Here is a 13,018-nt window from a genome sequence, read left to right as displayed (position 1 = left end):
GTTGAAATTTATGGAAATTTTTAAAATATTTTCCTTGTAGTGTTGTACTCTTGTGACATTATATATTAATGTTCCCTTCTCTTCCAGCATGATGTCACATAGATGTAACTGAACCTGTAAAGAATTGTAACGTTTGAATCGATTGTCATTTTCTCCGTAAAGCATCACCAATATGTTCAACTTACTTTTCTGCATTCTCTGAATACACATACCAATGTATGTTAGTGGCAAATTGCCCTCTAACCGTCACTCCAGTACCAACACAACACCTCACACACACCAACAATACTATTTACCGACTGACACACTTTCCATGATTTGCATGCCCTAACAACCCTGTCCCACCAGGCTTTTTTTTTTTTTTTTTTTTTTTTTATGACAGCTGCAGATCATGATGATGCATTCGAGGAGCTGTCATTTTCATGATTTTGTTGAATAGTTTGTAGATTGCTTCAGACATGATATCAAGTTCCAAATTCTGCAGAAATCAAAAATAATAAAAAGAAAAAAGAAGGGGAATTTTTACACTTTGCACCTCAGGGTAAAGCACTGTAAAAAATATGGATTTATGATCATGACATTGTTCGTATGTCCGAATGATTTTTTTTCCCTGCATTCAGTTCTTTTAATTTTCTTTATATTAACCCTATTCCCACCGGCATTTTGGTCCCCCCCCCCTCGACGTTTTGCGTGATTATTGCGCAACGCGAGATGCCTTCTCTGCGACATTTTATGACTTTTTTCTTTCAAGTATCGCGCAACTTTTGAGACCAAATTTGTCGCTCCCGAGCATACCGTTTTGAAGCCACACCCCTTTAAAAAAATTTGTTGACTCAAAAACATGATTTTGTGTACAAATCCAATTGTGTTTTTGCAATTGATTCATATAAAAATAGATATTTTTACTTTTAATGGCTGATAATGATTTATTTTAGCCTGATTATGCTTTAAAAAGTTTCTGCGACAAATTTTGATGAAAAAAACAACAAAAACAAAAGTAAAAAAACAAAGAAATATATAAGAAATTCAATAAATTATAAGATACATAAGAAATGATTATGAAGCTGAATTTTTGCTTCAATATTATTGTTCAGGATATTGAAAAGAATATGTTCACCAAAAATTAGAGGTCTTGGAGCTTTATTTTTTGATTTATAGGCAAAAAAAAATATATATTTTTGCATAAATTAGCATAAATTAATTAATATAAGATACATAAATTAAAAATTGAAAAATCTAACTGTACAGTATTGTAGATTACATTGGCCTCTACCTTAGTGCAAATTTTTGTGAGGATCGCACGATCTACGAGCGAGATCTGAAGGGGGGCCAAAAAGCCCCCCCCCCCCCCCCCCCCCCCCCCCCCCCCCCCCCCGGTGGTTTCAAGTCCCTCAAAAAACCCGGTGGGATTAGGATTAAACAAGATGAAATGCTTCCTGAATTCAGATATTTCAATTATAGGCAACATATTTCATATCTTAGAGAGAATAAGAATGCATTATTTAATAGGACTGAAGACAAGCAACAAAACCTTTTAAAGGGATGAAAGATGAGCATTGTAAGGATACTAACCCATTCAGAGATTGAATTATTAGATTTAAAAACTTTTTTTTTCAGTGTAATGGTATTGGCTAAATTTGCATAGTTTGGGCCATCAAAAGAGTAATCAAAATCATATATTCTCCATCTTTCCCTGTACCTTAGAGCTTTGAGGAAGGTACATAACTGAAGTATGATACCTTCCTCTATCTTATTGCTTGTCATGATTGAGTTTTCCAGTGCCTTCAGCTCATTCAGGCTGAAGTCAAAGCAAAAAAAGAAAATAATGAATAAAAAAAAAAAATCTGCGCGCAGGTCCAACACTGTTAGGATGGGACTACACATGTATGTACAGAGATCACATGATCTAATCGAAAGAGTCGGGCGATATGCTTCGTATTTACCAGGTATAAATCCATTACCTCTGAGCTGTAAGTTGTAATTCTCAAAAGGACTGATACATGGAACAGCCAGTCCTAGGAAGCAATGGCTTTACCTGACAATATCGTTCTATTACACTTTGCCTCTCAATCAGATCAATCATTCAAACAAACAGTAATCAGAACAAAACACTTTCAATGATTCTGTAACATGCTGTCTATGAAGGGTTTGTCAGTGGTGCATGGTAGTGCAATTTGTTGAGTTAAATATGCAGTCAATTTCATGTCTGTGCAACCTGTGTGGGTCAAAGCAGAAAATGTGATCTCTCCTAGCCTATTTGCATGTGTGTTCCATGATTTGAATCTGGTCACCACTGAGCTGCCCCAAGTTGATTTTGGATTTGATTTTGATTAGCTTTGAAACAGCTCTATGTACCTCTACAATTTAAGCATGGTTTTGTTTGATATAATGCTATATCTTGATTAACCCACTCAGCTAATATACTCCTGTGCTTTTGACCGTAGTCATTCTTTTGCAAACTCTAACTGTGTTTGAGGTATTCACATTAGTCATTAATGTACTTTCTGCTCTATTATACCCCTGAATTTGGTAATATGTTTATTTTATTATTTTTTTTTTTGTTTAACTGAAATGATGTGATACAATCATTGTATCTACTGCCTACTCCTACACTCTATTTGTGATAGATTAATTGCCATTTGACAATATGCATTTTTTTTATTTGTTTGTGTTGTCCATCAGCATTATATACACTATTGCAACAGTTTAGCATGCTTTGAACTAGGCACCCTGTTCTGGCTTTTGTCAGTTACGTAGCACCAAATGAAAAATAGTTGACTACTACAGTACCTCGCCAAATGTATGCTGTCTAGATTTACTCCTATTTTGTGTGATCAGTCAGTCACAGACAACTGATGGTAAAGTATTAACTAAATACTGTATACACCATTTATTTAGCGAGTTCAATTTTTCACAAATCTGGACTTCCCGACAATTCAGCAAGTGGCTAAAATTTGAGAGCATGGAGTACAGGATAAATGCATAGAGGAATGACTATATGCATGCACATTGCATTCATGTTGAGATCAGATTTGATGATTTCATGTGTTGTTAATTCTTGCAAATAGCTCCCGTACTTACAAAATTTGCATTCAGTAAAAACCTACTTGGAAATATATGGCATACAAAAATAAACTGAATAAAGTACTCAGTAGTAGTTCAGGATGGGTGTGTCTCATTGGTTTTCTATGACTCAGTTTGGCAGTTACATTTGTCCCTTTGTCCACATACAGTGTACATTTGTAGCAAGGCTCAACTTCTTTTGAAGCCTTGTTAAAGGTAAAACGTAGTTTTCAGAAGTGATGAAAATTAATCTCTCACCATTTGCAATTGCTTGCAATACATTGAAAGGGTTCACAAAGAAACATGTCCAGCCGACATTGTTTGCCAGGATAATGCATTGTTTTGGAGTATTTAGAGATCAACAAGTTTAGAATAATTATACCCCCGCCACACTTAGTGTGAAGGGGGTATACAGGAATCACCGTGATGTTGGTCAGGCGGTCGGTCAGTCTGTTGCAAAATCTTGCATCGCGAACTCCTTCTACAGTTTTGAGGCAATTTAAATGAAACTTAGGGTAAATGATGATATTGACGTATAGATGTGCAAGACATGTTTTTTGTGTTTGTCGGACAAGGCGTTGCCATGGTAACCACAATTTTACCAAAACCTTGTGGAGGGAACTACTTCCGTAGTATTTAAGCATTCAATTTCAAAATTGGTATCTATGATGATCTATAGGTGTAGTTATGCAAGACACTCTTTGTGTTTGTACTTGACAAAGCGTTGCCATGGTAACCGCATGTTTTCTTCGAAATCCTGTGGAGTGAACAACTTCCACAGTTTTGAAGCAATTGAAATCAAATTTGGTAGGCATCATTTTTGTGTTTGTCAGACAAAGCATTGCCATGGTACCCATAATTTAACCAAAACCTTGTGGATTGAATAACTTCCACATCATTCAAGCAATTAAAGATCAAATTTAGTATGTATGATGATCGGGAGGTGTAGTTATGCAAGACACCAATATGTTAATATAAGAAAAATGTATTGCCATCGTAACCATTCATTTTTGTATCAAATTGAACCATTTAATCTATGAAGGTGAAATTTGGTGTGTATGATGCTCTTTAAGTGTAGTTTTGTAAAATGTCCTTTGTATTTGTATTGGACAATGCGTTGCCATGGTAACCACATTTTTTTTTAAATCCTGTGGAGTGAACTTCTTCCACAGTTTTCAAGCAATTGAAAGCAAATTTGGTAGGCATTATGGCCCTGAGGTATAGATGTGGAACACATAATTTTTGTGTTTGTCACACAAACCATTGCCATGGTAACCACAATTTTACCAAAACCTTGCAGATTGAATATCTTTTCCATCATTCAAGCAATTAAAGTCAAATTTAGTATGTATCATGATCTAGAAGTGTAGTTTTGCAAGACACCAATGTGTTTGTATAAGGAAAATGTGTTGCCATGGTAACCACTCATTTTTGTATCAAAATAAACCATTCAAGCTATGAAGGTCAAATTTGGTGTGTATGATAGTCTTTAAGTGTAGTTATGCAAAATGTCCCTTGTGTTTGTATCAGACAGTGCATTGCCATGGTACAATGTAACCACACTTTTTACCCAAACCTTGTGGAATCAACTGTTACCATAGCACTCGAGCAACTGTGGTCACATTTTGTTTGTATGATTGCCCTCATGACATCACATACTATATAGCAACACTAGGGGCGGGGGTATTAATCACCTTCAGTGATAATTCTAGTTAAGATTTGAGTACCTTACTTTCCTCATTAAGTAGTGGGTAGGTAGAACGTAACATGATGATCGTTTGTGTCGTAGCAATCATATTTTTCCCAACAAGCTTCGTGTGATTCAATCTCATGCAGAATATTGATGGATACTGCTTTGGCCTAATTGTCGATTGTTGATTATCTGTTATGAAATTTTATAGCTACCACGATCTGATCATAAGTGATCCTGCATCACAAAACCAACAAAAAGTCACCAGACATACGATGTAGATTTTTAGTTAAGGGCAGATTCTTAAAGAGCACACTGTAAGCTTTAAAAGGATGTATAACTCAATCCAAGTGGACTCCCCTAACCTATCTAAATATTGGAAAGAAAGCACACACTCTTGAAAAGTGTTGACTGAGAAAAGAGGCTTTGAAGTACAGGGTCTATTCAAGCACTTAATCTTTACCAAGCCATGCTAGCTGTGCAATGAAAGGGACAAAACACAGGATGTAAACAACCGGAGCAACAACAATGAAGAGATTATCAGATTAAGCTGAAATTGAACATGTTTTATGAACACATTCTGTTCATGATTAATGCCAACTTTCAAAGCAGTAGTGTCATCCTTTTAGAAGTTATTAGACTTGAAAGTGATGAGTGTTTTAAGGATTTCAAGAAATAAAAAGGGGAATCTGAGACATACTCGATCATTCTATTCTCCCCCATAAAGGGGTTGTAGAAAAACTGCTGACAACACTTTCCCATCAATATTATGATCCCAAACTAAAGAATAATGTAAAAGAAGGATAGCTCTTTCAGAAAATATGACAAACTCAATATCAACTTGGTTGACCCATTTCACCTTTACTGAGTCCTCACATAAAATCAAGGGGTGTGTCTTTTTGTTCGTTTTGTGATGCACGGTCACATATATATATATATATATATATATATATATATATATATCAACGTGTACATTTAAGATTGCGTTTCTGTCAGCGGACCTTTTTGGCTAATATTTCACATTTTTGTCATTACCCAAGCTTTTATTTCACACAATTCATATGCATGTGTGTCCATTTTAGAGCCAAATCAACAGATTCGGCAGGCACCTATGGAAACTATGTTTTTACCTTTAAACTACATTGAGAGTTTTAGTTACAAGTGAGGGAGGATGTGATGCTAATAAATCGGTTAAAGGTAGGGAATCCCATTTGCAGGCTGTAAATGAAGAGTTGTATAAATTCAGTGGTATGTTGAAGAGAGTATCATTTTAGAAACTCCCATAAAGTATTGGAAGTGGAAGGTAACATTTAGTACATTTTTATTGACCGTTAGATTTTGAATTGAATTTTTTTCGGGGCTCACCGTAAATTCCAGTACATTACTAGGCTACCTTTGCAGACCCATGCACTGTATGTGTGTCCATCATGTATATTTTGTGAAGAAAGTTCATCAAAACTTACAAACATTTCTATATACATTCTTGCCACACACTCTATATGTTATTACATCAGCTCTTATACTTTTAGATTTGTGTTTATAGATAAAAAAATACAGAAGACTGCAACAAAAAAGGCTTAAGTGTGGCTGACACACAGAACTACTGAGTAGTTGAGTTTTGTGCATTATTCAAATTGTAGATAACTGTTGACTTCCAAATTTCTCAGCAGTGGCCTAAACAAGTCCCCTTAGGTTCATATTTAATGTTTTGCTGCATTTTGGGAGGTCTGTAAAAGGTATCCCCTACCTTTAAAGACTCATCAGTGACCTTTGTGTAACTATTATCATCCAGTCACCACCACTCGAGATTGCAACATCAAAACTGAATCTAAGTCGTATAGCTGCAGCTGGAGAAAACCCTTGATCAATCTCAAGATTAAATCTGATAGTTGTGAGATAATAATTGTGAAGAATACCCATTCTCAAAAACGGGTTGTAAGCATGTAGACCACGGCATTGCATGCACTGTGCACAGTGTCTGTTACAGCTTGGTACTACATAATTATTTTCAATCATTTGGTTTTGTCACCAGTCATGAGTACTCAAAAGTATGTTAGCCACTCACTGGGATTAACTTCATCACTTCAAATGTCTTTCAATCTGGAAAGTGCATAATCAGCACATGTGTGAGAAGTATAAAGCATTTGATAGTTAGTCTGAAGGAGTTAAAAAACATATTAAAGTTGGATTTTCCTCCTTTCATCTTTCTGAGTAGACTTGTACAGAGTAAAGAGTTTTGCATTCTCTATAATTTTACACACACTGTTTCTTTCATTTTTTTCTTTAAAAGTAATTCCACCAGTGCATGCTGTGTTATGTTTCTGTTACTCCAGTTGATCTTTGCTTCAATAACATGCATTGATTTGCTATGGAATCAATCTTGATTTTATGTCAGTTCAAGAATGATGTTTAAAGGACAAGTTCACCTTCATTAACATAAGGATTGAGAGAATGTAGCAATATTAGTAGAACACATCATTGAAAGTTTGAGGAAAATTGGAAAATCTGTTCAAAAGTTATGAATTTTTGAAGTTTTTGTGCAGTCACCGCTGGATGAGAAGACTACCGCGGTGTATGATGTCACATACGTACAACAATTTAAGGAAAATATAAGAGAATTTCACAAAATTTCATCTTTTGAAAAAAGTACACATTCACTTGACTCGTTGCTGACGTATGTTATGGGTAATATTATTCCCATTGCCTTTAGAAAGAGGCAAGTCAAGTGCTCTTTTATTATGCGAAAAAAGTGAAAATATGTTGAATTTTCTTTACATTTTCTTTATACTGTTGTACTCATATGACATCACGAGCCTTAGTAGTCTCCTCATCCAGCGGTTCCAACACAAAATTTTTAAAAATTCATAACTTTTGCATCAATTGTCCAATTTTCCTCAAACTTTCACTGATGTGTTCTACTAACATTGCTGCATTCTCTCAATCCTTATGTTTATGAAGGTGAACTTGTCCTTTAAGTCATGTGTTGCTTGAAGGTTTGCATGGTGAAGTAAATGAGGGAGAAAGATTTGTGGTGACACCAAATGTAGTCCTTAAAGCAAAGAAGAGCCTAGAAAGAGGAAAATTGAAGAGGGAAGCGACATATGGGATGTTTAAGTCTTGTCACAATCAGTTACGATATTGTGACCACTAAATATGACACCCATATGGTATGTCCAGCTAAATGCCTCATCCAGATACATGTATGCCAAAACATCAGAGATGAAAGTAATGAAAGGTGATTTAAAAACAAAAACAAAAACAAAAGACTCACACAAACAAATATAAAAACAACAACCTTCAAAAAACTTTGGCCGTCACTATTAAAGAGAAAAAGGTGTAGAAGGTGGTGGGGGGGGGGGAGTTATCTGGGAGGCCCCTCCCTCCAACTCATGTTTGTTTCCCTTTCTTTTGTTTAATGGGAAGTGAATTTAGAGAAGGTATTCAAAAGCAAAATGTAAGAAAAGACAGTGGTTGTGTTTATAATCTAATACTTCAACCAGTGATGAATGGAAATCAACTAAAATGTGAGAGTTTTGTATTGTAAACACAGTGATGTCACACAAACCTATACAAAGTATACAATGTCCAAGTGAGGCTAACCAACAGAGATCTACTCACTTCCCTTTGTAGTATTAAAATTTCTTGCTTTTGATTTGGACCTTTGTATTTATTACATTTTTTTTTTTTCTGTGATAACTTTTTTTTTACTCTTAAATTTGTAATTTCAGCAAGCCTCTGAACATGTTGTGCAACCATCTATATGGCTGTTTATTACTTCAGTGTGCAGATATATACACTGCATTGTGCTCCTAAGAAATCACAGCAACATGTATCACCTTGGCAACTTTCAGTTCACTGCTTTTACTGTTCTCCAGATTTTTCCTGATTTAGAAAGTAAACAACATTAAAGCTGGATGAGCTGATCCTCATGCAAAGCTTGAATGTTTCTGTATGCATATACCCCATACCTCTTCGAACTGATAGGCATGTATGCATTTTGAATTTGAATATCAGAGCATAAAATATGGAAGTAAAATGTCTAATTTATATCAATTTCTTGTTTGTTTCTATCACTAACTTCTCTTCTGCTTTCTCTGATTTTCTGTCTCTAAAAATGAAACATCTTTTTTCTCTCCCTCTTTCCTTGTATGTGCATATTGTGCGATCTTTTGCTGTATCCTTGTCTGTCCCTTTGTCTGTCTGTCTGTCTCTCTCCCATCTCTCTCCATCTATCTATCTGTCTGTCAATTTGTCCATCCATGTCTGTCTCTTTTCTGTCTGTTTGTATGTCTGTCTGTCTCTCCATCTATCTATCTGTTTATTTGTCCGTTTCCATCTGTCTGTATATATCTGTCTATCTGTCTTTATATCTGTCTTTTTGTTTGTCTGTGTATCTGTCTTTCTGTTCATCTATCTGTCTTCCTGTCTGTTCATCTGTCATTCTGTCTGTTCTTCTATTTGTCTGTCTGTCTATCTATCTATCTGTCTATTTGTCTTTCTATCTATCTGCCTTTTCATCTGTCTGTCTGTCTGCCTATCATTTCATCTCTCTGTCTTTCTGTTTATCTGCCTGTCTGTCTATCTGTCTATCTGTCTATCTATCTATCTATCTATCTATCTGTCTATGGGTCTATCTATCTTCCTATCTGTTTGTCTGTCTGCCATCGTGGCTGCCTCCTTCTGTGAGAGTAGAAATTCTTCCGGAGGAAACCCATCCGAGATCTGCTTCCCGGCAAGCCGATTGAGGATGTTTCGGTGGAGCCGTGGTGGATTGTTCAAGCTGGGTACATCACAGAGGATGATGTGAAGGTACAGCAAGAGATACTACCATGCAAAAAGAGCATCATTTCAATGCTCTCCCGGTTTGCTATCAGACTTAAGGTTTAGGTTCACTTTCATGTCTTTTTTTTTAAGCCATTTTCTCTCTCTCTTTTCTGACTGTATGGGATGCATATAAGAGACAAATAAAGGAATCATTCCTTGATTGTTCAAATATCACAGTTATTTGTTTTGATTGTGCGTGTATTTAACCGTTTAGACAAAACAAAATATTCTCAAGTATAGTCCAGATTGTGAGGTATATCTCCAGATGTAGGAAAATAAATCATATGATTGCATCATAAATTAGTGGAAAATGTTATTGCCCATTTCTCCTTATCATTTTTATGTTTTTTATGGTAAGAAAGTGTAGACCTTTCTGTTCTTATTTGTCCAAGCTTACGAGAACCATCATGAAACATTAAAAGATAACAGATGCATAGATACTATGGCACGGATTTGTATAAAAGTCAAACTTATGATTAAAAAAAAAAAAACGACATGCTGTCCATTGCAGGTGTACTGTATTTCTCCCTGCAGAATGTCAGAATATAATCAGTCTTGCTGTTTGTTCATATCCAAGCATGGACCTTTCCATTTCTAAGCTCAACGAGATGTTGTTTTCAGAGCTTGTAATGATTGAGTTATTAACGTTGCGCAATTGTGTGTCTTATCTGCAGCCCACACCGTATGTGGAGATGGAGCATGAACATGCAAGAATTTTAAAAAGAATTGTGGAGTTTCACTTTCTTCAAAATGTTGAAACTTACTTTCTGCAGAACCCTCTTTATCCTCACTGGCATTGGATTATTTAAAAGTGACTTGTTAATGATGTGTTACATCAATGTCTGACTTTTTACTCAGCTGTCCACCGTGGAGAAGATTCCACAAGCATAGGTTGAAAAAGAATGAAAGTTTAACCCGTTGAGGATGGGCTAATTTTGCTACAACATACATTTCCCATAGACACTTGCCTGAGCAGGGTTCGAAATTGGCGATGGTCCGCTGGCCATTGGCCACCCAAAATCACGTCGGACTAGCTAAAAATCGTAAAATTCTGAAGTTACTAGTCCGTCTGGCTAGCCAAAATATTGCTTCAGTGTCAAAATTGATTCTAAGTAGTCCGCCTGGCTAGTTAAAAAAAAAAGTTAAGTGCGACCCCTGCTGAGTATACTCGGGACTCGACCTCAACAGGTTAAAGATGATCAGATATGATCAATTTTTTCCGTTCATACTCTTCATCTTCCAGGCTGTGTCTATTGCTGAGAAGAATGCCATTGACCGTATCATCGACACAGGCTCGCAGCCAGCTGGTGCTATGGATTACTATGTTGTTCACAGTAAGCTTGGCCCTTCATACTTGTATGTGCATGTGCCCTCAGTTGTAACTTGTTCAGTCATTTCATTGGTATTTTTGCATTAAGATTCCTGCCATAACTTTCAGAAAGGGTTAAAGGGATGGTTTAGTTTTAGTTGAGACCTGGCTTCAGGTTTCTAATATTTTTTTTTTTTTTTTTTTTTGGTGAGATAATGAGAAACCTCATATCAAATATGAAAGAGCAATGTAATTCCAAGAGGAATTCAACTTTTCAGATGAAAATCCATTTTGAAATGGCTAAGATAACCAAACCAAAGCGATCCTTATAAAAGGTGGGACCCACCTTTTATGAGGATCACTTGGTTTTACTCTGTTTTTGGACATCTCAGCCGTGTCAAAACTGATTATCATCAAATAAACTTTGTATTAACCCGATTGAATAATCAATGATTTTCCAATTGTTTTTGTATGGTTGTAATTCACCTATACAATATTTCATTATTGGTACATGATGACTGTATTTCTATTCATCTTGTGGTGGATATAATATGTTATAGTGCTGGAAATATATGTTGTATATGTGATCCTGCATCACAAAATGCACAGAAAGTCGCCAGACATGAAATTTTAGTTTAGAGCATATTCTAAAAGAGCAGACTTTAAGCTTTAAAATGATGTATAACTAAAATCAAACGGACTCTCCTAACCTATCTAAATATTGGAAAGAAAACACACACTCAGGAAAATTGTGAACTGAGAAAAGAGGCTCTGAAGTGCAGTGCAGTGTCTATTCGAGCGCTAAATCTGTACCAAACCGTGCTGGCTGTGCAACGAATGGGACAAAAAAACAGGATGTAAATCACTAGAGTAACAACAATGAAGGGATTATCAGATTAAACTGAAATTGAGAGTGCCGTATCAACACATTCTGTTCATAATTGATGCCAACTTTCAAAGCAGAACATCATCCTTTCAAAAGTTATTTGAGTTTAAAGTGAAGAGTGTGGACAAGGTTTTTAAGAAATGAAAAGGGGACTCTAAAAACACACCTAATCACACTATTCTACCAAAAAAAGTTCAACTAACTGCTAAAAAACACACTTTTCTGCCCATTTTATGATCCCAAATTTTAACATGATGTAGAAGAAGACTTACTCCTTCAGAAAATATGAAAAAGTCAAGATGGGAATAGGTTGACCCATTTCACCTATTTTCAGTCTCCACACAAAATCAGTGTGTGCGACTTTTTGTTCGTTTTGTGGTGCACGGTCACATATACTTGTGCAAAATGCAGAAATAAATCAAATCAAATCAAATATCTCATAGAATTGTATGCTCTGTAACTTTTCATAAGTAGTTTCTTAGTATATCACACAAAGTTATAAGCTCAATCCTCATCTCCACCAATAATATACTATCCCATTAAAAGAATTGTATAGTTTTTGGTTAAGACCTAATTTCATGTTTCTATTAATTTTTTGGTGAGATAGTGACAAACCTCCAATGAAATATGACAGAGCATGTAATAGCAAGAGGAATTCAACATTTATTTGGTGAAAATTGTTTTTGAAATAGCTTAGATAACCAAAACAAAGCGATCCTAATAAAAGGTGGGACCCTCCTTTTATTAGGATCGCTTAATTTTACTTTGTTTTTGGACATCAGCCATTTCAAAACCGATATTCATCATATAAGCTTTGCATCTCTTAGAATTGTATGCTCTGTAACATTTCATAAGTGGTTTCTTTGTATGTCAAAAAAGTTATAAGCTCAATCCTCATCTCCACCAATACAAAACCGAATTTCAAAACCAATTTTCATCAAATAAACTTCGTATGTAAATCTCTTAATATTGTATGCTCTGTAACATTTCTGGTTTCGTAGTATGTCACAAAAAGTTTTAAGCCCAATCCTCATCTCCACCAATACTATACTGTCCCTTTAACCCTAACTAGGCCGGGCTATTCAGGTAGATGATAGAGCCGGGGGGGGGGGGGGGGGGGGGGGGGGCCTCCCAGACCCCCCCTCCGGATCTCGGCCGATGACCGCGCGATCGCGACGAAAATTGGCACACGCATTGGTTATGATGTAATCTAAAGTACCATGAAGTTAATTTTTTTCAAAAATTA

The 13,018-nt window shown here is 35.9% G+C and overlaps 1 protein-coding gene across 1 annotated transcript in view; it reads left to right on the top strand.

The window, feature by feature from the left end:
* Positions 1 to 13,018, top strand: part of LOC140233677 (protein FAM91A1-like) — a 36,748-nt gene that overhangs the window by 4,976 nt on the left and 18,754 nt on the right. Inside the window, exons 6-7 of the mRNA XM_072313775.1 lie at positions 9,446 to 9,562; positions 10,821 to 10,911. Of these exons, the coding sequence (XP_072169876.1) occupies positions 9,446 to 9,562; positions 10,821 to 10,911 (208 nt within the window). The remainder of the gene's footprint in view (positions 1 to 9,445; positions 9,563 to 10,820; positions 10,912 to 13,018) is intronic.

Source organism: Diadema setosum, chromosome 10 (assembly GCF_964275005.1).
Source record: "Diadema setosum chromosome 10, eeDiaSeto1, whole genome shotgun sequence".
Taxonomy (NCBI): Eukaryota; Metazoa; Echinodermata; class Echinoidea; order Diadematoida; family Diadematidae; genus Diadema; species Diadema setosum.
Note: the sequence above shows the minus strand (reverse complement) of the source record. Positions and strands in the feature narration are given on the sequence as shown.